The 25,647-nt window shown below is 39.4% G+C and overlaps 7 protein-coding genes and 1 non-coding gene across 8 annotated transcripts; 6 read left to right on the forward strand and 2 right to left on the reverse strand.

The window, feature by feature from the left end:
* Positions 1-89: 89 nt before the first annotated feature.
* On the reverse strand, positions 90-932 carry L201_005981 (uncharacterized protein; the record flags this gene model as incomplete). Its single annotated transcript, XM_066221707.1, has 4 exons — positions 90-156; positions 280-481; positions 619-641; positions 703-932. The coding sequence occupies 4 exons, from the start codon at positions 930-932 to the stop codon at positions 90-92; spliced, it is 522 nt and encodes a 173-aa protein (XP_066077804.1).
* Positions 933-1,276: 344 nt separating this feature from the next.
* On the forward strand, positions 1,277-3,933 carry L201_005982 (uncharacterized protein; the record flags this gene model as incomplete). Its single annotated transcript, XM_066221708.1, has 8 exons — positions 1,277-1,440; positions 1,530-1,636; positions 1,704-1,858; positions 1,929-2,088; positions 2,188-2,480; positions 2,565-3,026; positions 3,107-3,607; positions 3,700-3,933. The coding sequence occupies 8 exons, from the start codon at positions 1,277-1,279 to the stop codon at positions 3,931-3,933; spliced, it is 2,076 nt and encodes a 691-aa protein (XP_066077805.1).
* Positions 3,934-4,518: 585 nt separating this feature from the next.
* On the forward strand, positions 4,519-7,196 carry L201_005983 (uncharacterized protein; the record flags this gene model as incomplete). Its single annotated transcript, XM_066221709.1, has 12 exons — positions 4,519-4,558; positions 4,638-4,725; positions 4,796-4,871; positions 4,941-5,039; positions 5,152-5,278; positions 5,348-5,388; positions 5,473-5,892; positions 6,007-6,103; positions 6,163-6,245; positions 6,305-6,377; positions 6,431-6,514; positions 6,577-7,196. The coding sequence occupies 12 exons, from the start codon at positions 4,519-4,521 to the stop codon at positions 7,194-7,196; spliced, it is 1,848 nt and encodes a 615-aa protein (XP_066077806.1).
* A 360-nt stretch (positions 7,197-7,556) lies between these two features.
* Positions 7,557-9,041, reverse strand: L201_005984 (uncharacterized protein; the record flags this gene model as incomplete). Its single annotated transcript, XM_066221710.1, has 3 exons — positions 7,557-7,828; positions 7,965-8,545; positions 8,638-9,041. 3 exons carry the CDS (start codon positions 9,039-9,041, stop codon positions 7,557-7,559), a joined length of 1,257 nt encoding a protein of 418 aa, XP_066077807.1.
* Positions 9,042-13,579: 4,538 nt separating this feature from the next.
* L201_005985 (uncharacterized protein) lies at positions 13,580-14,334 on the forward strand (the record flags this gene model as incomplete). Its single annotated transcript, XM_066221711.1, has 5 exons — positions 13,580-13,788; positions 13,857-13,888; positions 13,955-14,050; positions 14,131-14,191; positions 14,277-14,334. 5 exons carry the CDS (start codon positions 13,580-13,582, stop codon positions 14,332-14,334), a joined length of 456 nt encoding a protein of 151 aa, XP_066077808.1.
* Positions 14,335-15,650: 1,316 nt separating this feature from the next.
* On the forward strand, positions 15,651-18,294 carry L201_005986 (uncharacterized protein; the record flags this gene model as incomplete). The annotated part of the gene is made up of 10 exons (XM_066221712.1): positions 15,651-15,915; positions 16,067-16,131; positions 16,237-16,611; positions 16,703-16,822; positions 16,897-17,037; positions 17,151-17,348; positions 17,460-17,608; positions 17,682-17,856; positions 17,958-18,105; positions 18,188-18,294. 10 exons carry the CDS (start codon positions 15,651-15,653, stop codon positions 18,292-18,294), a joined length of 1,743 nt encoding a protein of 580 aa, XP_066077809.1.
* A 1,754-nt stretch (positions 18,295-20,048) lies between these two features.
* On the forward strand, positions 20,049-23,366 carry L201_005987 (uncharacterized protein; the record flags this gene model as incomplete). The annotated part of the gene is made up of 7 exons (XM_066221713.1): positions 20,049-20,174; positions 20,239-21,004; positions 21,083-21,201; positions 21,274-21,461; positions 21,539-22,344; positions 22,402-22,826; positions 22,917-23,366. The coding sequence occupies 7 exons, from the start codon at positions 20,049-20,051 to the stop codon at positions 23,364-23,366; spliced, it is 2,880 nt and encodes a 959-aa protein (XP_066077810.1).
* A 1,645-nt stretch (positions 23,367-25,011) lies between these two features.
* On the forward strand, positions 25,012-25,126 carry L201_005988. Its single transcript, XR_010725558.1, has one exon. It is a non-coding gene; the product is annotated as a 5S ribosomal RNA (ribosomal RNA).
* Positions 25,127-25,647: the final 521 nt, after the last annotated feature.

Raw genomic sequence — 25,647 nt, forward strand, 5'->3', positions numbered from 1 at the left:
CCTCCCTACCCGATGACTATTGATCGGTCTATTCGGTGGTCTGGTGATATCCGCATAAAGCCATAGATCTATGCATAATGAATCATCGCTTATGTCGTTGTATTTTCACTATTTACTTCTTCGTAAGATAAAGGAGGGAAGTTCTTCGGTGGTTCACTGAGAAAGAAGATAGTCATATGGTTGTTAGCGGTCTACCACAAATGAGTTATATATATTATGGTACTTCATAACCTGTCGAATACAAAGAAATATGTGAGAAGATTTTTTATTTGAACTTACGTCCTTGCATCCCAAACATCTTCACTTGAACCACTAACTCTTCTCTTAGCCCACCATTCAGCTCTTCTTTTAATCCATAATTTTCTTCTAATTTCCTCATCTTCAGATTTTAAAGATAAACAATATTTGAAATCTTCCCATTTCCAAGTACAATCTCTGAATTCACCAAAACGATACATTGATCTCAATTGTGGTGCTAATGCTATTTATGTGATGAGACACAGAAATGAAGAGGAACAACAATCCATTAGCTTCCATTTAACGTCTCTTTATCATTACGACAGACAATATTATAGTCTCAGAATTGAGCTGGTACGTAAATTCTAGCAGGAGACCTACCATAACACATTAAGAATTCATCCCTGGAAATCAATATATTTAGCTAACGTATTGATAGATAATCTTGGTTTTGCTACGACTCACAACAGCTTCATACATCCAGGTACTTCATCTGTAGTAGGATAATGTAAAGCCTGATATTTTTCCTCATCTTGTAATATCGTCTCATACCTATTTGCTACAGGTACATGTGGTATTTCTGTCGGTATGGATTGAACGTTTGATCCTGAACTCGAACTAGCTTCTTGCTCGACGGTGGAAGTCGAAGCTGATGATGAGAATCCAAAGGGGTTTGAAAAAACTGACCAAGCCATTCTGTTTGCGATAGATAACTTGTTACTGGTCTTCTTCAACAGTTTACCAGGTAATCTTGGTAACTCTCATCTATGATATAGCAGGTCATCCCATTCTTGTTCGACTGTTGATTTTTGAGATTTGCTTTGACATTATTGAAGCTTCGGTTATATTCCGACGGGTACTGTGCATTTTCAGGCACGATATAGAATATAGAAAACAACTTGTCACCGTACAGAAATGTTTGAATTACAAACCCAAACAAAGATTTCTTTGCTGACGTTGTCAATTCACTAATTATAACAATTGTCTCTTAGCTTTGTTGGGCACACATATTTCAACGACGATTGGTCAAAGAAACAATATGTCAGCACCTCGTATAGAGGAAATACGGTTTAGACGTCCTACGACAGGACCTAATGCTGAGAAACCAAAAGATGTGGAACCTAAAAAAGATGAATTCGGTTCTTTGGCTCCAACAGGGTTTAAGAGAAGACATCAAGGTTTGTTACAGGATCAAGTGGGAAGGTGAGTTCTGGATACGGACATTCGAGATCCATCCTTAGAAAGATGTTGGCAAGAAATGCTGAAGTCCATAATGAACGTGATTGTTTTAGGAATAAACCTGGTCCATTCGTACCTACTCTATCGTACGCTTTCAGATTGTTATTATTGGTTAGAACAGTAGCTGCTATGTATGCTGTCATATCAGATTGTGATGAAGGTTAGTCCAAAATCATATCGAAAATTGTTAATTTTTTCATTATTGACATTGTCTTACATATTATCAGTTTTCAATTTCTTTGAACCACTTCATTATTTCCAATACAATTCTGGATTTCAAACATGGGAATTATCACCTCAATTTGCTATCAGATCATGGGCATATGTCTTATTACATTGGCCTTTGGCACATGTCATTCCTAAAATACTAGGTGTAGGCAAAGTGAGTCAAATTTCTCTACATGTGTACGGGATTGAATGCGGGAAGTATGGCTGATAAATTCACCTATCAGCGACCAGCTTTCTTCGCTTTAAGAATTTCTTTAGGTGCAATTTGTTCTTTCTGTGAAGCCAAATTCTTCAGAACAGTAGTTGAAACTATCAATGAGAGAGTTGGCAGATACTTGTTATTTGGTTTCATGTTAAGTGCTGGAATGTGGACTGCTAGTGTTGGTAAGTACATACACCCACGTCGTCTTTTTTTCGCAGAGGCATAATTCAATCATCGTCATGGAGATGTACACTATTGAGCTGATCTCGTGTGTCTCTTAGCATTCTTGCCCTCGTCATTCTGCATGTACACTTCAATGCTTGCGGCCTCATTTTGGTTTCACCCTGCAACGTCAACCCCAACAGGTACTAGAAGAGCTTATTTCGCTACATTCGCTTTTGCCGTGGGAGCTATAGTAGGTTGGCCTTTTAGTGCTGCTCTAGCTATCCCATTTGTATTTGAACAATTATTTTTAACCGGGGGTGAAATCATCTTACCGGCTCAAAAGAGCGCTTGGACAACTAAAAGATGGGAAACTATGGGTAAAGCTATTGGTCTAGCTGCGGGTATAGCTGTGAGTGTGATCAATCTAACAATGAAACGTTGTCTTGTAGTATATCCATTCAGCTGACTAGTATAACGTGTTATTCGCCATCAGATTCCCATCTCAATGATTGATTCATGGGCATATGGAAGATCTACATTCCCTACATTGAACATTATCACCTACAACTTATTCTCAGGAAACGGACCAGAATTATATGGAACTTCACCGGTTTCATACTATTTTGCCAATTTATTCCTCAATTTCAATTTCTTATTACCTTTAGCATTGATTTCAATGCCTGCTTTAGCTATAACGTATAAATTTGATTTTAGAAGATTAGGTAAAACGCAAATGAGACCTAAACAAGGTGAAACTTCACCTTACACGTTATTAATAATTCGATTATCACCTTTTTACCTTTGGGTATTGATTTTATCAGCTCAAGCTCATAAAGAAGAAAGATTTATGTTCCCTGCTTATCCCTTCTTGCTATTCAACGCAGCAGTCTCGATATTCTTAATCAGAGGTTGGATTGAAAGCTACTATATTCATGTCACAAATTCACCTTATAATGTAAGTCATCCTTTTTACAAAGCAATGCATCCTCCTCTATCGATAGTGATGTCGCCTAATGGCCCATATTTGATTTATAGGCAAGTGGATCATCGATATTTTCAACTTTTACTTTAATTACCGTTTTGATTCCAGGTATTATATCATTTTTCAGAGTTGGAGGATCAATTTATTTCTATCATGCACCATTCGATTTAGTACATCACTTTCAATATCAATCTATTCCAGCATATTTAACTAAATTAGGCTATGAACCAATACCACCACCCGAAAACTTCAAACCGTATGGAGGTGAAATTCCAAAACCACAATGGGATTTAACACCATTAAAAGAAAATGCAGAAAATGGAAATCCTTTAGTATTGTGTTATGGTTCAGAATGGTATAGATTCCCATCAAGTTATTTGATTCCTGAAGGCGTTCAAATCAAATTCATTAAATCCGAGTTTGATGGTATGTTACCTAGACCTTGGGAACCTTCCAACTCTACAAATTCAATTTGGCCAAGAAAAGAAACCAGAGTTGTAAGACCAGGTAGATTCAATGGTGAAAATAAACCTTCAGCTGAACCTGGAGCTTATGTAAGTGTTCATTTCGTTTTGATGCTGCCTTGTGAACGAAATACTATCGTTACAGATCGCTAAAACATTCTTATGACCTTCGCATAACATAGGCCGGGGCATCAGAATGTACTTATATAGTATCACTCTCATTACCCTCAACAACGCATACTACTCTTGAACCAAATTGGGCAGAGAAACCAGAATGGGAGGAAGAATACTGTAGAGGCTTCTTAGACGCTGCCAATACTAAATGGTGGGCTAGATTATTCTGGTTACCCGGTGGTTTATTGGAAAGTGGAAGAGTTTGGGGTGATTATTGCTTATTGAAGAGGAAGGGAGAGTAAAGCGTGTCCAGTGGTTCAGTGATGGAAAAGATCGTGATGCAAGGTATCACCAGATAGCGTGGTAGTGAAGTGAGAGGAAAACGGAATACAGCTCAGTAGCTGCTCAGAGAAGGCGAAGTTGCTGGAAATTGGCTCAATACATGCCATTCAAGGCAGACAGGCCATACATAGAAACAAATCATAAAACAATCAAATAGCATATCTTACATGAATAACGAAATAAAAAGTACTTATGTGCCATGACTGCATAAGTCACCGCCATACACTGCTTGATTCCACAATCCGCCTTTGGGTGTATCATGATAATATAGCTTTATAGCTTCAATCATGCATGATGACCGCAGTAGTACTAGGAGCCGTAGCCGGTGATATCCGCCACCGAGTCTGCTCTGCATCGCCACGCCACAGGTTGATGTCGTCAGTGAATGTCAATGCTTACTCTTTAGCTTATCCGGTGCATACACTTTCCTCTCTTCCTTTCTAATGTTCTCATCCTTCATCATTCCAACTAAACAATCATAGAGATATAAACATATACGATCTTGTCGAACTGAGGTATACAAGAAAGATCATATCACTCTCAAGATGTTCTCGACAGCTACTAATCCATACGATGAATTCATTAGTAAGCTAGTCAATCCCGCTCGCTCTTAGTGATAAGAACGTATGAAGCTTATCAACCCATAACTTCTGTTGTATCTCAGTCAAAGCGACAGACGAGAATCTGGCTTCAGAAGATTGGGCATTAAATATAGAAGTTTGTGATAAAGTTTCAGGAGAAGGTGAAAATGGGTAAGTAAAATTAGCTACAAGATTGATTTGACCCACGGTTTAACTAATATTCTATCAATCAATATATTAGAGCAAGACAAGCAGTAGCAGCATTAACTAAAAGACTAAGTCATAGAAATCCGAATGTGCAGCTATATGCTCTTGAGGTGAGTCTCTACAGCTTATCCACTAAGTGTTGAATTCACAAGCTGATCGTTGATCGCTTACCGAATTAGCTGGCAAATACATTAGCACAAAATTGCGGTAAGGAATTGTACGGTGAATTGTCCTCTAGAGGTTGGACTGCTGCTTTAGATAGACTAGTAAATGATCGAGTGAGTGGCCCTGTTCCTGTTGTCCTTCTTTCCCGAAACAGCTGGATATAGATTTCAAGGTATATGTCATTGGAAACTGAAAGTGTGTTCTTTTGTATTGTAATTCTTACAGACGACGGCGGCACCGGTTAAGAAGAAGGCTTTAGTATATATCAAAGCATGGGCAAAACAATTTGAAGAGACGAGTGATCCCAATTTAGGTATTATGGGTGAATTGTATGATCAACTTAGAGCTAAAGGTGAGAATCCATTCAGCTGATTTTTTCGATGCGATTCATCATCTATATAAGCTGATATATAACAAACAGATTTCAACTTTGATGAAGTTGAACCTCAAGCTGAAGATACTGTGAGTAAGACACTCAGCTGATCTTTCTGTCGTAGCCAAGTTTACTGTTCGGCAGCTGATGCGACTCCCACCGTTATAATTCAGGCTGAAGCAAGACAGAGATTAGAAGATGAACAATTACAGAGAGTATTAGAATTATCTAAACAAGATAAAGGTGGTAGATCAAATACATATAATTATCAACCTTCTAATCCTGCTGCAGGTGGTTCATTTTCTTCATCACCTAATGTGGCTCATAACAATGTCAGTAGTGGTAGTGGATCTTCTTCTAGACCATATCAACAACAACAACAACAGACATCATATAATCCACCTCAACATTATGAGCCTGAACCTGAGCCTGAACAACCATTAGATATCAATACTGCAACCAGAGTCAGAGCTTTATATACTTTTACTTCTGCAGAAGTCGGCGAATTGAATTTTGAAAGAGGTGATTTCATCAAAGTACTTGATAGAGGTTTCAAAGAATGGTGGAGAGGTGCGTGTAATGGAAAGATCGGTGTAAGTGGATCAGCCTGCTTCGTCTGCCCACTTACCCCTTCATATTCGAATCACCTGACCATTTCAAGCGATTATTCTGACCCACCTCGCATTAATGGTACTTCTGCTATCTAGATATTCCCTGTGACTTATGTCGAAGCTGTTCCTGAACCTTCGCCAAGAGAGCTACAAGAAGAAGCCCAAGAAGAGGCCAGAGTATTCGCATCTCTCGGTAAGCTGTTTGGTCTATGTTGTTCCTTGCGACGTGAAGCTTATTTTCCTGCATTACAGGTCTTGTGGATCAGCTCCTACAAACCCTCAAAGGTATTGACCCATCTAGGGGAGATAGAATCGATGATCGACCTGAGATTGAGGTGAGTGAACTTAATGATACTTCTATGACTATAGCTTATCGGAATTAACCTTTCCTCAGGAAATGTATCAAGCTTCAGTTGGCTTACAAGAGCAAATTAACGCATTAATCAAGAAATATGCTGATCAAAAGGGTGAGCGCCTCGATGGTGATGAACCATAATATAGCTGACGTCTCCCAATCAAGCCGAACTCGAACACATGAATGCAAACTTTTTGAGGGCTATTAGGCAGTATGAGGAATTGAGAAATCCTCCACCACCTCCTGCGGGTGAGTTTTCTCGCTCCCGTGGTATACGAAGACATGAGGCTAATAACCTTGACTAATTTCAGCATATGGGTATGCCCCTCAACAACCTGCTCCAGGCGGATATCAACAATACCCTCAACAGGCTCAACCACAAGCGCAAGGTCAACAGTATGCTCCCCAGCAACAGCAACCACAGTACGCTGCTGAACCTCAAGCACATTATCCACAGCACTCTCCTAATGGGCATGTACCACAACAAGCATTTCCCCAAGCTCAACCAGCTGCTCCAGTAGTAAGCGACCAACAAGCACAATTGGGACAATATTATCATCCACAACACCAACAAAGAGCGGTATCTTCAACTTCAGTCAATAGAATTCCATCAAATCCTGGATTACCTTTACCGCCTTCTGAACCAATCAGACAAGCTACTGAACCTGGTATAGCAGGTCTAGGTGCAGGATCAGATCCACAAGCTGAACACAAAAAAGCTTGGGACGATTATTATAGATCACAAGCTCAGATTCAATTATCTCATCCACAAGGTTTAGGTCCAGGTGGTCAACCAATACCTCCCCAACACCAACAAGATGGAAACACACAACAACAACATGGTTATGGTCAAACCCCTTATCCATCTGCACCTCAAGGTGTTGATGGTGTTACTCAAGGTATGGATAGAATGTCTGTACATAATGCTTAAACACCATTGGTATCCGTAGAGTAGTGATAATTGAGGTACTTGCTATAAAGGACTTCACGATTGTGTTGCTCATCTCCTGATTTACGTTCTTCCCCAATCTGACTTGAAATCATTGTATTTGACGATTTTTCTCTTTTCTTGCCATGAAAGTATGTATCCATATACCCCTTTTTCTGACTACATGCATCAGGTCGGCTCGGCTAAAGCGATGAAACCTGATTAAGGCGTTTGGTACCGCAGTATCAACCAGTTCATTCGATATTTTCAGTTAACACATTAAAAGCAATCATAAATCATAGTCAAATACAATATAGTTACTCTATCAAATCTATTTCCGGTTCCGTCTTGTCTCTATATCTCCTACCATAGCTTGGTTTTGGCTCTTACCCAATCGCTAAATAGATAATTTAGGAAGAAACCTAAAGCCGCAGCTAAAGTAAACCATACGAAGGAATCTAATTTTTCCGACAATGTCATTTTTGGTTTTGTGTCCACAGTGCCTATTTTTGCCGATGCGTTGGGTGTCGTTGTTGTTGTTGTTGTATATGAAGGAGAAGTAGAAGGTAATCTGATTACCGAGAATAAATCTGTATTTAGAGAAAATGCGATATTGGCTTCTTCGACTAATTCAGCTATCAATTATGAACATTGATTATTAGCTGATTTGTTCTGATTTGTTCTGATTTCTCTTCTTCTATATGATATGATAACATATCAAAGAAAGCGATAATACAATTTAACAGGGGAAAAGAAAAAAAAATAACTTACCCTTTAATAATTCATCTTCACCTACACCTTCATCCATACCATTTCTAAACCAATCTTTAACTTCTGATAATCTTTTTTTCGCATCAAATTTACTTTCATCTTGACCTTCATCTAATAACGATGATGATGCTGTTGTACTTCTATTTTGAAATTCGAAATAATAAAATTGTGTACCTTTATTATCATTTTGATTTAGATGATAAGATTTTTTAACTCTTGATCCAATAAATTGACCTCCAGATAAATCACCTAAATATCTTACATAGCTATGTGCTAACAATTTACTTGAATTTTCTAATGTTGATGATAAAGATTTAATATGATTTAAATAATTTAATAAAGGTTCTGGAGGTGCAAAGAACACTTCTTCAAGAAATGAAGGTAATGGGAATGGTGGTAATGGTGTTGCTTTCAACGAGGTAGAGGTAGATGAAGAAGAAGAAGAAGAAGAAGAAGGTAAAAGGGTTAAAAGATAACTTATATCTTCAGCTAAAGCTGGTGCTCTAGCTAATAATGAAGGATCATAAGTAGGGGCTAAAACTGGATTGGATGAATTTTCAGAAAGACCTAATTCGAGTGAACTATGAAGTTGAGAATGATTCAAGATATATTAGTTACTTTCCAGGTCCTAGATTACACAATCGATGTAGAATCAAAGTTGGCCAATGCTTACTCATATATTCTCCATAAGACAACTAACCATCTAATATATTCTTCTAAACCTAAATTACCTTGAACTAAAGCAGCTGCACCAGCAGAATGTTCAGCTTTAACATGTGCACGTTGTGTACCTAATCTTAATAAAGTTGAAACAGGTTGATTTAAATCTAATTCCCCATCCAAACTGTGTTTATTACCTCTAGCTGAATGCTGTTTCGGTTTAGGTTTTCCAGTACCAATTGGGTCTTCATTTATTGGTGTATTGGGTGAAAATGAAGGTGATTCTAAGGGGGTTGACGAATTAGATATATTGAGGTGTAACTGTTTGATCGTGTTCGCAGAAATCGGTTTTGAAGAAAGAGAAGGAGAAGAAGATTGTATAATAGATAGGTTAGCAAATGGACAGATTGGATTCATATTGATAACAAAGCCAAGTGTCAAGTAAGCGATAGAGGTAATAACGAGTAAGATTATATACACGTCTACGAGATCTCTAAACCAAGTAATAACGATGGTTAATTATCAAGTTGTTTTTGATAATATCGATAGTGGTGATATTTGCAAACCAAAGTATAGACTAACATGTGTGAATATGATAACAAGGAATCCAAGTATACCGGCCGAAAATGATATCATACAGTTATAGATCAGGTTTCAATGTTATATGAAATAATACTCACCTGCTTATCAGATAAGACGGTTTGCATTTTGGCGATTTTCTCTTTCCTTCTTTTATTGTTGAGCAAGATCAGTTGGATCCTTTGTTGAATATGATGGCGATCTGATAACAAAGCAATGCCGGTGCGGGACGAGTAAGCAAATGGAGCCAGTGTAGGTAATCGGTTGATATGGGTCTGTATGGTTTCACGAGCAATTGGAGCGTGAGATAGAAAAGATTAGCATAAATTAGATAGAAATGGTGTGATCGTTCAACCTCGGTGAAGAAACGTTAACCCAATTCATAATCGTTGTTGTAAATTACCCGGTCTGCTCCGCTTTTTACCTTTCTCTTGGCTTCTTGTTCGGCCGACCTCCTTAAACCCTTATAGGCTAAATACTTATCAGATAAACTCTTTCCAAGCAGCCGAAGCGAAAGAGCGGATTGACAATCAGCAGACCTCAAGGCAAGGATGGATACTGCTGCAACAGCGACAAGGAGGTTGCGCTGGGTGCAGATAAGCATACTGTAGACCCTTGTAAGACGACAAAGGGTGGCAAAGCCAGCTACATCACCTATGTCATCCAGCTTGGAATAAGTCACGTCGAACCCTCCGAAGCAGGCTAGTCTCGCTAAACGATATTACAACGTCAGTACCCGTCCGACAAGCAGCACTTCAAAAACGGTCACTAATGTATCGACTCCCGACCTGCTTCGCACGAACCAGATCCAACGGGGCTTAAACATGGTGTTGGCGAGCACTGGTATAGTCCCGTGGATCACCTTTGCACATGTTTGCCGTACGAAGTCAAGTCGGCCATTCACACATATCAGACTTTAAGTGAAGTGAATTTGAATCAAGTGCTACACGATATCAATTCGTACAAAAATTCAACTCACTATCATTCTGCATTCTAAACATTGGTATTGATAGTATTAGCCTATACTTTGTGCTACTAGCTACATTCATTACACCCCTATATCTACTGTCAAATTGGTTTAGCATCCAACTTGACATCAATTAATACATGATTGCATTCCTTCTATGGGATCGATTCTTATCGGTGTGTCAGTAGTACTGAACATAATGCTATTCTACAACTTCTACAAAGCTGTTCTGATTCCAATGTTCTTGGTAATTGGTATTTAGGGTGGTTCACTCACTCAAATTCGAGCTTCATTCCTAATATTCCTGTACACTTACCAGTAGGGATATTATTCATGCTACTAGCTATTATGGTTGTCTTCCACAACGTAGGTACAACAGAGTTCGACGTTGTATCACTATTTGATCGAAGCGCAGGTGGGCAAAAACAGCTATGATTAGCCTTCTTCTGGTCCTTCGGAGTGTAAAGACAACCCTTGTGCCGGTAAGCTAAACGCAAGTATGATTCATTATGCTATTCCATGAATAAAAAAGCGTTAAGTACATAGTCCTTAATTGAGAATGTCAGGTACACGTTATTTGTATTATTATTTACATTTTATCTAGAAATTCTGCTTCTATACCCTATCGCAGTATCACTAGGTGATGTAACAGTAATGGGATACTGGGTAGCGATGATGTTCGCCAGTGTTCTAACTCTTGGATTCGTCTAAAAATGGGCTAAGTGTCATACTTCCACCTTTAGAGATCTCGTCAGCTTATTCTATCACTCCCGTCAGCCAACTCGCATCCTCTTATTCGCATCCGTATCTCGATCCCGTCCTTCCCGTACATCGTAAGGTTTGTACTCTTCGTAGGAATGATCATCCGAACTATCGGAAGGATGTTCCGACTAAATCGAATAGTAAAGTATTATATCTATAACATAGCTTCTGTACAAATAGAATAAGATATAAATAGTAGTAGATAAACTTAGATACACATTTCTCTTCCATTTCTCTTCTTCTCAAGAAATGTATATCTCGTGAACTACACCTCGCACTCGCCACCCGTCTTATTCAGAGGGCATCGCTTATCGTACTCGCACCACTCGTCCCATCACACTAAGGGTGCTCTGTTCTTCACTGACCAACGATCTGCTATTACACCAGCTACACGACAATAGTCCATTTCACTCCCCTTCCATTCGTTTAGTGGTGCTTAACCCACCCATTCCACTTATAAGCCATCATTGGGCGTACACTTGTATATGCAAACATGTTTAATTCTTATCCCTCTTCTGAGGGTACCGTAATCTGCATTTTGGTAATATGATAGTAGACCATCACGTCCACGCATTTGATACGGCTGTATATACAATCTGTATCCATAGAATTGATTTTATGGTGTACTACTCACCATACATTAGCCTTAATGCTGGTTTTCATCAACCGACACTAAGTGTAGGCTATATAATTACGAATTGTATATCAGCTATGCTATATGGTATGTATGAGCCACTAAGTAATTAATGGTACATTTCGTCAATACAAACGTATACTGCACAATTCTATCTCTAAGCAACCGGTAGTATCTACTGAAACATGTGAAAGTACTATGGTATTTCAGTTACTGTTCATCATTAACGGACGTGTAATTACACTACTAATTTACCGCCCTATCACTTGATCCATAAATCGAGTACATACAACAGTACCTCTGCACACCTCTCAATGTCCTCGCGCGAAGCATCAGGACCTGCTCACGAAGCGCCGGAGCTTCGTATGAACTTCGAACGAATGATGCAAGGATCATCGCACACATCCCCTCCATTGCAGACCATTAGTGGAATAACAGATGTCTATATTGGTTATAGGGTTTGGCTAATCGTATTGATAGTTATCATCAAACGATCCCAGGGCAAACATAAATCGATTTAGAGAAGTTATATGGTTGTATCCTAGAAAACAGAGGTATCAGTAATGAAAAGGTCGTGCCTATCATTTCGCTTGAAGTCTTACCAACGAATGTTCCTAAATGTGATTTCTAAATACCATGGTAAGGGCATTGTTATTGATACTGTACTATCAATAACCTAATTTGATATCGGGTTCGTTCACTGGAACAGGCAATTAGATCGCAGGTCCAACCAACACTAAATAATTATAATCGATATGTTACACTATATTCCAACGGATCTTGGGCACCTCACACATCATATCGTCACCAGGTTATCAATATTCACGTACCAGATAGCAATAAGGATTTCTGGATGTGTACTCATCTATTAGCTGCATGTGTGAGATTCCAGGTACAGCTCATAGCACACCAACTGGACATGTTAAACGTGAGGTCACATATCAATGCTTATCATAGTCAGGGTAATAAGATTTACAAACTTCTAATGGCTATGAAGAATACTAAAGCAGGAAGTAAACACGCCAAGTACGGATCGATGCAAGGCACTGATGTAAACAGTGTAGAACTGGCACAACTTTGATGAAAGTAAGCCATCTTGAGTGCCGAAAGCTTTGGCAACAACGATTTCACTCTCTGGATCACCCTGGTTATCGACGCGCACATGTTGTTGATCATCTAAACAAACTAAGGTAGAAGTCGACAAACGGGGGTGACCCCCCCCCCCCCCCCCCCCCCCCCGAGTATATCCCTCCTCCACAAAAGGGCTCGTGCCTCCGCCTCTATAGTCGTGTTCGCCCAGTTTCGACCGTCGGATGTCAGATGCCGTGACGCTATCGGCATTGTCCAAGCCTCAGGGTACCTTATAGTTACAATTAATTAGACCTCTCCGACGTAGGTTTAGCGTTGGATTTTTCTCTGTAATATGACGGTATCTTAGGGTATCTTGTCATGCCTTCAGGGTTTCTTGAACTCAAGCAAGTCACGCCGACGATTTTAGCTGTCGCAACTTAAGTATGTAGCTACATAACCATCCAGCGGTTCATGTATAAAACGGACTCTAGTTACCATGCCCTAACTCTAAAAAACCATAACTGCCCGTATTTTGATTTTGCGAGATTATTGTCTCGTGGGTCGAAACATGTTCAGCCCAACTGATCGTCGTCAAAACAATCAGCGATCACAACGCCTCTAACCCGTAAAGTTCAACTTCCGGCTGTCATGTTCGGTTGTTTCGACGGACATGCAAATCTCGTTGATAACCCCCTGCCAGGCCAGACGATCATGTTCATCCAACAGGTCTACTGCGGATCGGAAGCGACACAGTGAATAAGTGTGGACCCGAAGAAGCTTCGCTCTACAAACAAGAGACCAAACAAACAAACAAACAAACAAACTTGAACAGAGCTCGTCAGAGGTATATAAAGACTCTGCTTGACTACAAAGGTTGTTGCTCATCTTGTCTTCCATCGCACACCTTACTGATCGCAACACACACTTGCTCACACAAACATAATGGTATCCCTCACTCTCGCAACCACTTTCGCACTTGCAGCTACCTTGGGTACCCAGTCTACATTCGCCAGACCAACCGCAACAACTAATGTCGTTTTGAAGACAAGCAGTGGCGGTTCAAGTGCTCCTGTAGTTTGGCCATTCACTGGAACAGCCCACGCCGAGCGTAAAAGAAACACAGAGGACAGCAATGCCAGCCGATTGGCCAGGTGAGTATTTTTCGCTAGATTCATGGACCTGCATAGACTGCTCTAACTTGTGACATGACATCACTCAGAGGTCTTCCTCTCAAAGCCCCTGTCAAGAGACGTGAGTTCACAGACCCGGTCGAGTTGCGCAGCTTCCATGGCTGACTATACCTTCTTTGGGCGATAGATGAGTTGGATCGACGATTGACTCCTGCTCCTTCCGCCGGTGTCGGAAGCGACGAGTCTTTCGAATTTGTCACATGCTCAGGAGGAGGATCAACCAGTCAGTCTTCTGCCCTCGCTTTCCGAACGCCAATGAACAGTCTTTCCCCCGAGAAGAGCTGACCCGCTGTTGTCTCGCAGGCGGGACGTATACTTCCGTGTCAGGAAATACCAACCAGGACTTGGTGAACGCTTGCGCCGCGTATGTGGTACAGTTTGGAAGGACGTCCTTTTACATCAATTCAAACGGAGATTGTTATGCGAATGCCCTGTCGTATAATACACAGGAGTGTACCGCAGACAATTATGCGATCTACTCTACATGATTCACCTAGACCTGATTAATAGCTTTTTATATATATCATTTTGGGCTTATTATGTTATCTTTCTTTCCCTTCCTGATACCGCTCATAATCCCGAGACACTCTTTGAACATCTTATGTTGGCGCAATGATCTGCATCATTCTTGAGGTAATGAGAGCAATCGAATGGCCGAAGTGCCTGGATCCTGCGAGACTGCGAGAGGTGTCCATTTGAAACCGTCCAGACCTTATCAGACGCAATCACTACCTGTCTACTGGCCATCTGAACGAAGGAAGGGGGTTGATGTTTGCATAGGTAATAGCAACCTCTATACTTCATCGCATGACAAGGGATATTATCGAGAATCAACAATCGAGGCTGTCAACGAATTAATAACGGGAGACAAAAATGAGATTACTGATAAAGACAAAGGTGTTTGGTGTTATTGGCAATTTACACATCATGATCTGGACAAACAATTCCAGGTTAAAAGAGTTCAGATGTTAAAAGCTGATAACTGGAATTCAATCTTGGCTACCATTGTAGAGCTCGGGTAAAGGACGCCATGAGTGCGCCATTATTTCATTGAAAACTGCCATGGTAACATTTAAATTGACCTCGAATGACCCTTCTATGCGGTCGTATCGGATTGCATTTCTGCATAAGTTCTGACAGTCTTGGCACGAGGATAAATTTTCGATCAATCATGATAAGGCCGGCCCCTATAGTTTGGGAGTCAAAAGGGAGATGTTCCGCTCGCATCCTTGTATTCGGACGGATATCCACAGGCATACTATATGCACATATGAGAAGCAGTTCACCTTTAGCTGATATGCCGATTTAAGTAATATCAGGCTATGCATCGATGAATGAAGAATCGCCGCTGTGTCAAACTTCATCTCTTCGAAATGCCCTCCACCGGGCAGGTCTGTTTTCCTATTCTTGCACGTCGCGTCAACATGAACCCCGCCTATACTGCGGAAGATAACCGATTAAATTTCAGCTCATACATAGCTCGTGTCCTTTAGCACAGGTTTTGAGGTTAAAGCACCTTTGTCTATCCTATGTATCACTATCTGCAGAATGATCGAAGGCTGTCAGTCAAGTCAAACCAGACATAGCGACATGTACAGTTCCTTATAAGCTAGAAATATCATAGAATAGCGTACAATGAATAAGAGTCATGGATTAAAAGAACGAAAGACGAATTCACGAAATGTATGTTTTGACAAGCTTCCTTTCATGAGATTTGACAGCTTCATGAAAATCGATAAGAACAACTATTCTTGTCAGATAATTGAGCTAATCGTGAAAGCCTGTTATGGCAGAACGGCTCCGAAACCATTACAATTTCAAAAATGAATGCTCAACTCCCCTTAACAGCCCAAATACCTTCACCATCTTCACCACCCTTCAGTAACACTAAACCCTCAATAACAGACTTCACGATTACAATACCAGGATCGAAAGTAGACTCGATCAAAAATAGTAGCAATAACGATAGTGATAGCTATGATGAAACGTCATTACCAAGATGGAGTACACCAGAATTTAGATTTTATACTTTAATTTTCATATTAGTGGTCCCTCTGATGGTTTGGATTCCTATAAGATTGAGTTCGCGTGAGTCTCTTCATGGTCGAATGAAGTTGTAGGATCAGGACACATGATACGAGAAGAAACGAGCAGGGATGCCTCTATACTGGTGTTCGTGGAGGGTTGATTAGATGAAGAAAAGCCGAGAACCTAATAGAGTTATACCTTTGAAACTTAGCTTCTCATCCTAATTATTGGAAATTCGAACATAGACTATCGGAAGGATGGTTTGGATATAAAGTTGTAAGTGTATGAGAATACGCGGTGGCAATAATCTTCTTTATGTTCTACAAACTCATAAAGATTATAGCACTTCATGTTGACATCTTGATTCATCTTGATGCATAGGATAATAGTGATGCTCAATATCGTACATTTCGATCAAATTTGATACCTCTTCTAGGATTATCTTCAATTTATCTGATAACATCATACATATTCTCTAAGATTGTATCACCTTCAACACCACAGCAAAGAATCAAGTTTATAGCTTATTTTTCTGGATTGATGATTATACTTTTACACGGAATTTCATCAATAAAGATAATATCAATCTTATCATTAAACTATCATATCTCAAAATTGCCTATCATCAAATCAGCAGGAATTGTAAAGAAATTTTGGCCTGCATTGATAATTATAGGAAATATGGGTATACTGTTTATGAATGAAAAGAATGATGGTTATAAATTCGGTGAATTACACGCTGCTTTAGGTACACTTGTAAGTCATCATTCTGTTCCTTCAGATGCTACTTATCCGAAAGAGGGATATTCAGCTGATCGTTTTGATCGATTATTTCATGTGAACTCAGGATTCATGGAGTGGCTTGTTACCTCGTTGGCATATAAGTTTTAATATAACCATGATGAGGATGGTCTCTTTTAGTTTAGATTATTTATGGAGAGAACAGGATCAAAACTCATCTCAAGAAGTAAGATTCCCATCAGATTTACTCAGAGGATGATGACCCGAACTGATATATGTGTCTTATCTTCCATTTCTTAGGTACCAACAGAATACCGACAACGAGTGAAGATTTCACTACCTGAGGAAGATTATGGATTTACAAATTATTTAGCATACTGTTTATACCCCCCGCTATATATAGCTGGTCCAATCATGACTTTCAATGATTTTTTATGGCAGGTAAGTCATTGAGGAATTTCTATGTGCGATTGTACAACTTTAACAGCTATACAACTCTGGTCGTTGAGACATGTTTGCTAATTAATTGATCGACCTATTACCGTTTTTATCAGATACGAAATCCCACTACAATTTCAACCAAATCAAAAGTATCATATGGAATTAGATTCATGTTCTCATATTTGAGTATGGAATCAGTATTACATACAATGTATGTTGTGGCTATAAAAGACACCAAAGCCTGGGAAGGTGATTCACCTGCTGAAATGAGTATGATAGGATTTTGGAATCTGGTTGTGGTATGGTTAAAGGTGAGTTGAAGTGCTTCCCATTCGCATACACACTTCATTTGATCAACCCAAAATGAGCGAAGTAGCAGGAGCATGGCATTTACTGAACGGATTTTCTTCTCGTTTTAACAGCTGCTTATCCCGTGGCGATTTTTCCGTTTATGGGCATTGTTAGATGGAATGGATCCACCTGAAAATATGATTCGTTGTGTAGCGAATAATTATTCCACATTAGGTTTTTGGAGAAGTTGGCATAGAAGCTACAACCTTTGGGTAGTAAGGTGAGCTCTACATGACGAACCCTGAAGTCTGTCAAGATATGATTGAAAAGTTATTAATGATTGGATCCATTAGATACATATACATACCTGTAGGAGGATCAAGAAATGTGATTTTAGCCACCGGATTAGTATTTACTTTTGTTGCTTTATGGCATGATTTATCATTCAAATTATTAGCTTGGGGTTGGTTAATAAGTTTGTTTATTTTACCTGAATTAATAGCTAGAAAAACCTTTTCAGCGAAAAAAGTGAGTTCCAATTGTCTTGAAAGAGCATTTCATCTCATTAGCCATTATGACAAGTGATATAGATGGCTAATCTGAATATATTTCGATCCATATCTGATTAGTATGGACAAAATTGGTGGTATAGACATTTATGTGCGATAGGAGGTGTAATCAATGTTTTGTTGATGATGTCTGCAAACCTTGTTGGATTCGTCTTGGGTTTGGATGGTATGAAAGTACTTTTGATTGAACTCACGTTCACGTATTCTGGTGAGTTTATTGAATTTCACACTTTCTTTTTGGATAAGTCAGACATGAATGAACACTGACCGCTATAGACGTGAACTCATAGGATGGTTATTCATGATTTTTGCCAGTTGTTGTCTATTCATTGCTGTGCAAGTCATGTTTGAATATAGAGAAGAAGAGAAACGGAAGGGTATAGATAGGAGATGTTAGTCATTTCCGTCACGCGTACAATATATGACACCCTTCACTCGCATTGCGCCCATTCATTCACATGATAATTGACGGGTCTGAGATGTATGTATCATTTCATTAAGCATTATCGATAATCATAATTTAAAGTTAAACGCTTTTGTACGGATTCGCGTTAAAGATATTTGGTTCCAACTGGAAGATTACGACTTTTCCCCCTTGATTTGCGATTATGCGATCACGTTTAACTATCGGATGCGTGCATACTTCCCTTCCCCGCTCAAGGTTTTGTCTACAGTACATAGTTCTTCTTCTTGGCATTCGCAGGTTCAAACATTACGGATGTAAATCGATTGATACCATAATAACAATAGTGGGAAATGTGAAAAACCCTGAAAAAATGTAATGCGCATTTTTATTGTTTCTTTTGATGCTAGGTGGTGCCTTTTGACTGATTGATCATTATTGTTGCAAGTTTCTTGGCTTTACCAATCAAACAGTTTAATACAGTACACGTATCGAATAGAATCTCTACGAAACTACATAACAAGAAAAGACCTCCTCTTTGGCACAGACTACGTGTTAATTTGTAATCACCAGGAAGAAGGAAGAAGGAACAGATTAAAAGGGTTAGCAAATTCCCATTCAAATCAAAATCAACGATTCATCATTCCGCCACCCCCGCTTTTCAGGTTTCACATATACATATCATCAATCATCGTAAAGCTATAGAAGCAGTACCATCTCAATCATAAGTATCAATCATAAGGTATTACTTGATAGAGCTTTAGAAAGTCTGGAAATATCGGCGTAGGCTGTCTCTATCCGAAAACAACTGAATAGACCAAATTTCCATTTCCATCCATTCATCAAAAGGAAGTATCACCAACAACTTCGGACATCTCGCATTTTATCATCCATCACCTTATCAAGTATATTGCATGATAAGGAACTTGTAAGACATCAATAGAAAATCAATTGCCACCAATTCAGAACTATTTCGTAACCCATTCACCACCTGCTGCACGTGCCAACAATTTCACTCCGTGCACTATAGTACTTCTATAATGATATATCTCCAAATCAAACACAGAAATATTGTTATAGATATATAGAATTAGGCTGCCTTTCTTCCACTTCAAACTCAACACCAATCCCATCTTCCGTTCCACAATAGAAGAAAGAAGGCTGGTACTATCTTTCATTGATCACATGTAAGTTGTCATGTCGGTGGTTCTCCATACTATCATTTTGTATAGATGTCAAAGTCACAATATCCAAATATCTGACAGTATTGAATCTCCTGTAGATCCTCCCCACCCTCCTGATTAACCCTCCTTTGACTTTATATCACGGATCATATTTCATTATCGATCTATCACACTCTTTTGTCAATACACACACACTTACTCACACACATAAATTACGCTTGGATCGGTGAGATTTTGAGATAAAACGCCATAATCTTAATCAACCTCTTCCTGTAAGTGTCCCCGCGTATCCTGTCGGAGCCCTACAATAAATGAAGAATAAAACAGCTGATACTATTAGCAACTCTTTACGCTTTGTCCTCGTTCTCTTCTCCTTTCATCACGGATCTCTCGAACCTGCCAAAACACCCCCACCCTACAACCCAAACATATTCACACCGATCGGATCACATCATCTTGGCGCATTTTTAGATATAAATCATATATATTGATATAGATATAATTCTTAAAAGCACGCCTCTTACATCTCTATCTAACCATCTTCATCTTGTCCAATCATTCGCCATGTTGGATACAGCTTTAAATTATACTTTGGCGGCTGCAGAATTAGTTCATGTACCGATGGAGAAGAGGTCGATCTCTGAGAGTGTTTTGAGTGGATTGAACCCTACTGAAGTTGATCCATCCAACGTGAGTGAGGAGACACATATAATTTCACGCAAAGCAGCAACACTAATTTCGACATCTTTTATAGCCTATCACACTTTTCATCATCCAACTTTTCATCATCATCGCTTTCACTCAAGGTTTAGGATGGGCATTTCAATATATCAACCAGCCTCGGGTTATCGCGGAAGTTGTGGGAGGTATCATCTTAGGTCCAACAGTGATGGGTAGAATACCACATTTCACCGATCATATCTTTCCTAAAGCATCTATCCCATATCTAAACTTGGTCGCAAATATTGGATTAGTTTTATTCTTGTTTGTTATCGGTGTCGAAGTTGATGTTAAAGTCATGAAGAAAAATGGTATAGCTTGTGCGGCAATTTCAATCGCTGGTATGGTATTGCCGTTTGGATTAGGTGCTGCAGTAGCTGTACCAGTATACCACAACTTTGTTGAAACTGATAAAGTTTCATTTGGACATTTCATGTTATTCATTGGTGTTGCTATGGCAATTACTGCTTTCCCTGTATTATGTAGAATTTTAACTTCAACAAAATTATTAGATACTAAAGTTGGTGTAATTGTTTTAGCTGCTGGTGTTGGAAACGATGTTGTTGGTTGGGTTTTATTGGCTTTAACTCTAGCTTTAGTCGGTTCAGGTACAGGCGCGACTGCTGTTTATGTCTTATTATGTGCTATTGGTTGGTCAATCTTGTTGCTGTGGCCAATTAAGAAAGCTTTTGTTTGGTTAGTAAAAAGAAGTGGTTCTTTAGAACATGGTCCTACTCCAGGTATAATGACTTTGACACTTCTTATCGTTTTCACTTCTGCTTTCATGACTGGTATCATCGGTAAGTGAATTTTTACCGTTATCACTGTCTCTCACAAGTATGTCGTGATTACGATTAACTAATTCAATGGTTAAATAGGTGTCCATCCTATCTTCGGTGGTTTCCTGGCTGGTCTTATCATTCCCCATGAAGGTGGTTTCGCTATTGCCCTAGTTGAAAAGATCGATGATTTAGTCTCTTTGCTTTTCCTTCCTATCGTAAGTTCATTTTAGCCCGTAATATGGATTAAACCGATTGCGAAAGGGCTCTGATACGAATTTGTAAATCAGTATTTCGTCTTGTCCGGTCTTGCTACTAATTTAGGACTTCTTGACACCGGCAAGATCTGGGGATATATCATCTTGCTCTGTTTCATTGGTTTCGCTGGTAAATTCGTGGGATGTGCCGGTGCCGCTTTAGCTATGAGATACCCATTGAGGGAGTCCGCAGCTATTGGTATGCTCATGAGTTGTAAAGGGTGAGCCTTCGTGCTTCGTTATTGCCTAGCAGATTTATCAATGTGATTTTGGGCTAACTTGATGTGTCTGGTCGTAGTCTTGTCGAGCTCATTGTGCTCAACGTCGGTCTGAATGCCGGAATCATCGACCAAAAGTTATTCTCCATGATGGTTATTGTTGCCATTGTCCTCACCTTCATAACAACTCCTGGTACCATTGCGATATATCCTGAGCGCCTTCGAGAACGACTTCATGGTCCTTCCTCGGCAGCAGCCAAAGATTCTGAGAAGACCATGACTGGCGTTGGAACCGTTAATAATGGATTAGGTGGTCGAGACAACATTACAAAATTCCTGGTCATTCTGCAAAAGCTCGAGCACCTCTCGGCAGTCATGTTCCTTACTCAACTTCTCGAAGCTCCTCAAATTGTTCAGAGAAAACCTTTTGACGCTGCCGAAGCTGTAGGTCATGAAATGAAGAAGGGTGATACAACCGATGGATCAGCTTCTTCAACCCCTGACCAAGTCTTAGCAAGATTACCAACCTCCAGTACTGATAGTAGACGAGATAGTATTCCTGCATCATCACGATCTACAGGTGCGCCTTCAATCGATGCCCTCAAACTCATTGAACTTACTGGTAGAACACACTCGGTCATGCAATCTGCTGAAAAGGATCAACTTTTAGTTACGGATGATGCTTTACAACTATTCAAACAATTTGGTCGACTGAGAGGATTAGAAGTGAAACCTCACATTTCCATTGTTGAGCAAGACTCGTATCCTCAAGCAGTTTCAGACTACGCTTATGATTTAGACACAGAACTAGTTATTTTACCTTGGACTGTACCTGTATCAGGGTCTTCAACTGAATTAATCGATCCATCAATCGTCAATAAGGAAAGTAATTATTCTGGCGGTGGCATGATCGCAAGTACTAGTACATCAACAGCTTTCAAAGATAATTCAACCTCACAATTCGATTCTATCTTCGGAACTGAATCATCTGGATCACCAATATATACACATTTCGTTAGAAGAGTATTTTCAGAATGTTTAACATCAGATATAGCTTTATTTGTCGATAGAGGTTTTGGAGGATCATCATCACTAAATTTCCAACCTGGTTCAGGTCAACATATCTTCTTACCATTCTTTGGTGGTCCGGATGATAGATTAGCTCTAAGATTTGTGGTCCAGTTATGTAAAAATCAAAACGTTACTGCGACTATAGTTAGAATTGAAAAACCTGATTCCTCAACAAATTCATCGGTAGATGATGATGAGGACGAAACAGCTATAACACCAGGTATTAAGCATGATAACATCCAATTACATCAAGCTGCTTTAGCAAGCAACCAATTGACTGTTGGACCTACTAATTCTGTGAGTTTCATCTACTATGATCGTTGATTAGCAATACAGCTGGAGGTGAGAATGAAGACTAATGAATTTTTCCGTTCGTCATGCGATTAGGCATATCCTGAAACTCAAGCTAGATTGGCATCTGATACAGCAGATAATATAGCATGGACATATTATGCGGCAGCTTCATCTGCTATCTCTTCTACACCTAGACCTGAATCGGTTGAAAACGCTTTAAGTAGAATATCATTCTTTTCAACAAAATCAGCTACACCATTACAATTCGCCTATAGATGCGCATCATCTGCCATTCAAAGTACTACTGATAAATCAGGAGGATCATGGAGACCAATGTTGATAGTTACAGGTAGAGGTAGAAGAGCATCATCAATTAATCATTCACAAGAATTAAATAAAATTTTGGCAGATATGAAAGGATTAAATCCTTCTGTAGGTGCAGAATTAAGAAAAACTTTAGGTGATCCTTCAACTTCATTTATCCTTGGTGGTGGGTTACCTGGTACAGCGAGTTTCTTAGTTATGGAAGCTGGTAAGAAATAATTAGCATGGTATGTCTCGGATTTAGGTCCGGTTTGTGGTTCATGATATGGCTTTGTTCCTTTTTCGTGTACATATTGGGTCTTGTTCTGTCACATATACAGTACAACACACGATATCCTTATTCGTATGGTCATGCTACTGTTAACGATATACATTATACATATTTCATATATTTTGCTATGGTTGTAGATTCTGTGTATAGAGAGTGATTTTTCGAATGTACTATATCACGATTTTCATTATCACCAACCACTTCAATACGTGCACGATGGCATTCTAGTAATGTGCCATATTCCAAGTTTTCGGTAAGATTTTTTTCTGGCGTTTCACCGTGACGTACCCTCTTCATATCTCATATCAAGTCGTACTCCTTATACACAAATTCGCTTTATATACCTAAATTCACATTGCAAGACTCGATCGCGTAGCTTAGTTGTACAGACCACATTTGGTCTAAGCTGTTTCAGATGACTCAATTCATACAATGTATGGATTTAAAGGTCGACATCTCTGGGAAGAGAGACCTTGCGAAAATCCCTATTTAGGGATTTCCCATACTAGATATAGATACTATATCTAGCTGAGCTCCAATGGCTCAGAGGTCATACCTAAAAAGGTATACCTTGACTTCGAGAAAACTCGAGGTCCATCGTCAGTGAAGCTAGCTGACAACGATCATTCCATCCGCTTGGAATGAGAGTTGTCTGAAAGTCTAATATGTTCTAATCAAAAAGGAAAAGAACGCGCGATCGATTCTTTTATGTACTTCTACAAAATGGATTATACAGTTTATTTAATTTCTCTATGATATGCAGTAGTATCAGTTTTAAACCTCGTCGCACGTGAAATCAACATACTACCGTACGACGAATCCCCTACTTTAATCTACAGATAACTTCAATTCATATACTGAATTACCCATATTAACAGCTGCTCGCGTAGCTTAGTTGGTTGGACCACTTCCGGTCTGAATATCTTTGGTGTAGCCTGATCTATCATGATCAATATCATTATGATATTTCAAGGTCATTATGACCTTTAATCCACAAGGAAACACTCACCATGCCCAACGTCAAATAGACTGACGTTTACCGCCAAAAAGGCGGGAGGTTTTACCTGGAGCTGTTCAATTACTCCTTTGAAAAGGAGCGCGCGATCAATCCTTTTATATTACTGGTTTCATGAAGAAAAGCTAAATCTTTTTAAGGTTCATCTACGTTACCGAGAAGTTGTTTGGTGGTTACAATTAAACATTTCATCGCAATTATGCAAAGGTGAAAAATCATCAATCGCGTAGCTTAATTAGTTACCATGGACCCCATTCAATCTGAGTGCCACATTACAAATATCTTTGGCATTGCGTCCATCTGAAGGGAGAAACGACAAATGTGATAAAAGCTTTTCTCCTTAGTTAATTATTCTCTACATCTGTTGGGAATGTACCATGTTCTAAGGGATTAGACAAAGTCAGGAATCGCGTCTTGAGGAGAGGTAATGCAATATGGTGCTCCTAATTCTATAGAATGGAACCCTCGATGAACCGTTTTTGGGTATAATGGGGGATTCTTTGGCATCCAATTAATCCTGATTATGAATGAATTCTTGTATTTCGAATCAATAACCTAGATCTTAGTTGAACCCCATCTACGGCCATAGAATTCAAAAATCACTGCATCCCGTTCGTTCTGCAAAGTTAAGTTGGATATCGCTTGATTAGTACCAAGGTCGGGGACGACTTGGGAATCCCGAGTGCTGTAGTTCTTCAATCTTTTTGTCATTCCCTCGAAATCAGATACTCTCTCTCGCCATGAAGCTTTGTGTCCATTTCCATTACTCATTTTGGATCCCTAAGGTATATGTTGAGATCTCATTCATATGCTATACAACATATTGTCTGACTTGAAATGCCACGCGCACGGATCACCTCAAACTCTTGACTTTCCTCTCATTGCCAAAGGGTTTATATACCACCCAAATAGAATGCATCCATCGTGTAGCATCTCCGTCGCTCAACGGTTAAATGAGTATCTGTAGCTTCATCTCGAAGATGAATATCAACAATGCAGATGAATGTAGCCGTAGTACCTGCAGCAGATATACTTGTAGTCGAATAGAGCCTGACGTACAAAAATTCCTGAAGACTGTCTTGTGAAAAGACGCACGATCAAAGTTTTTTGGCATATCATTTGTTATGGTATAAGGATTTCCTTCGGCATCGGAAGGCAAGTCTACTAATCCTGAGTATTTTTGCATTGTGGCAATGTGGTTCCCTAAATTGCCA

Source organism: Kwoniella dendrophila, chromosome 8 (assembly GCF_036810415.1).
Source record: "Kwoniella dendrophila CBS 6074 chromosome 8, complete sequence".
Lineage (NCBI taxonomy): Eukaryota > Fungi > Basidiomycota > Tremellomycetes > Tremellales > Cryptococcaceae > Kwoniella > Kwoniella dendrophila.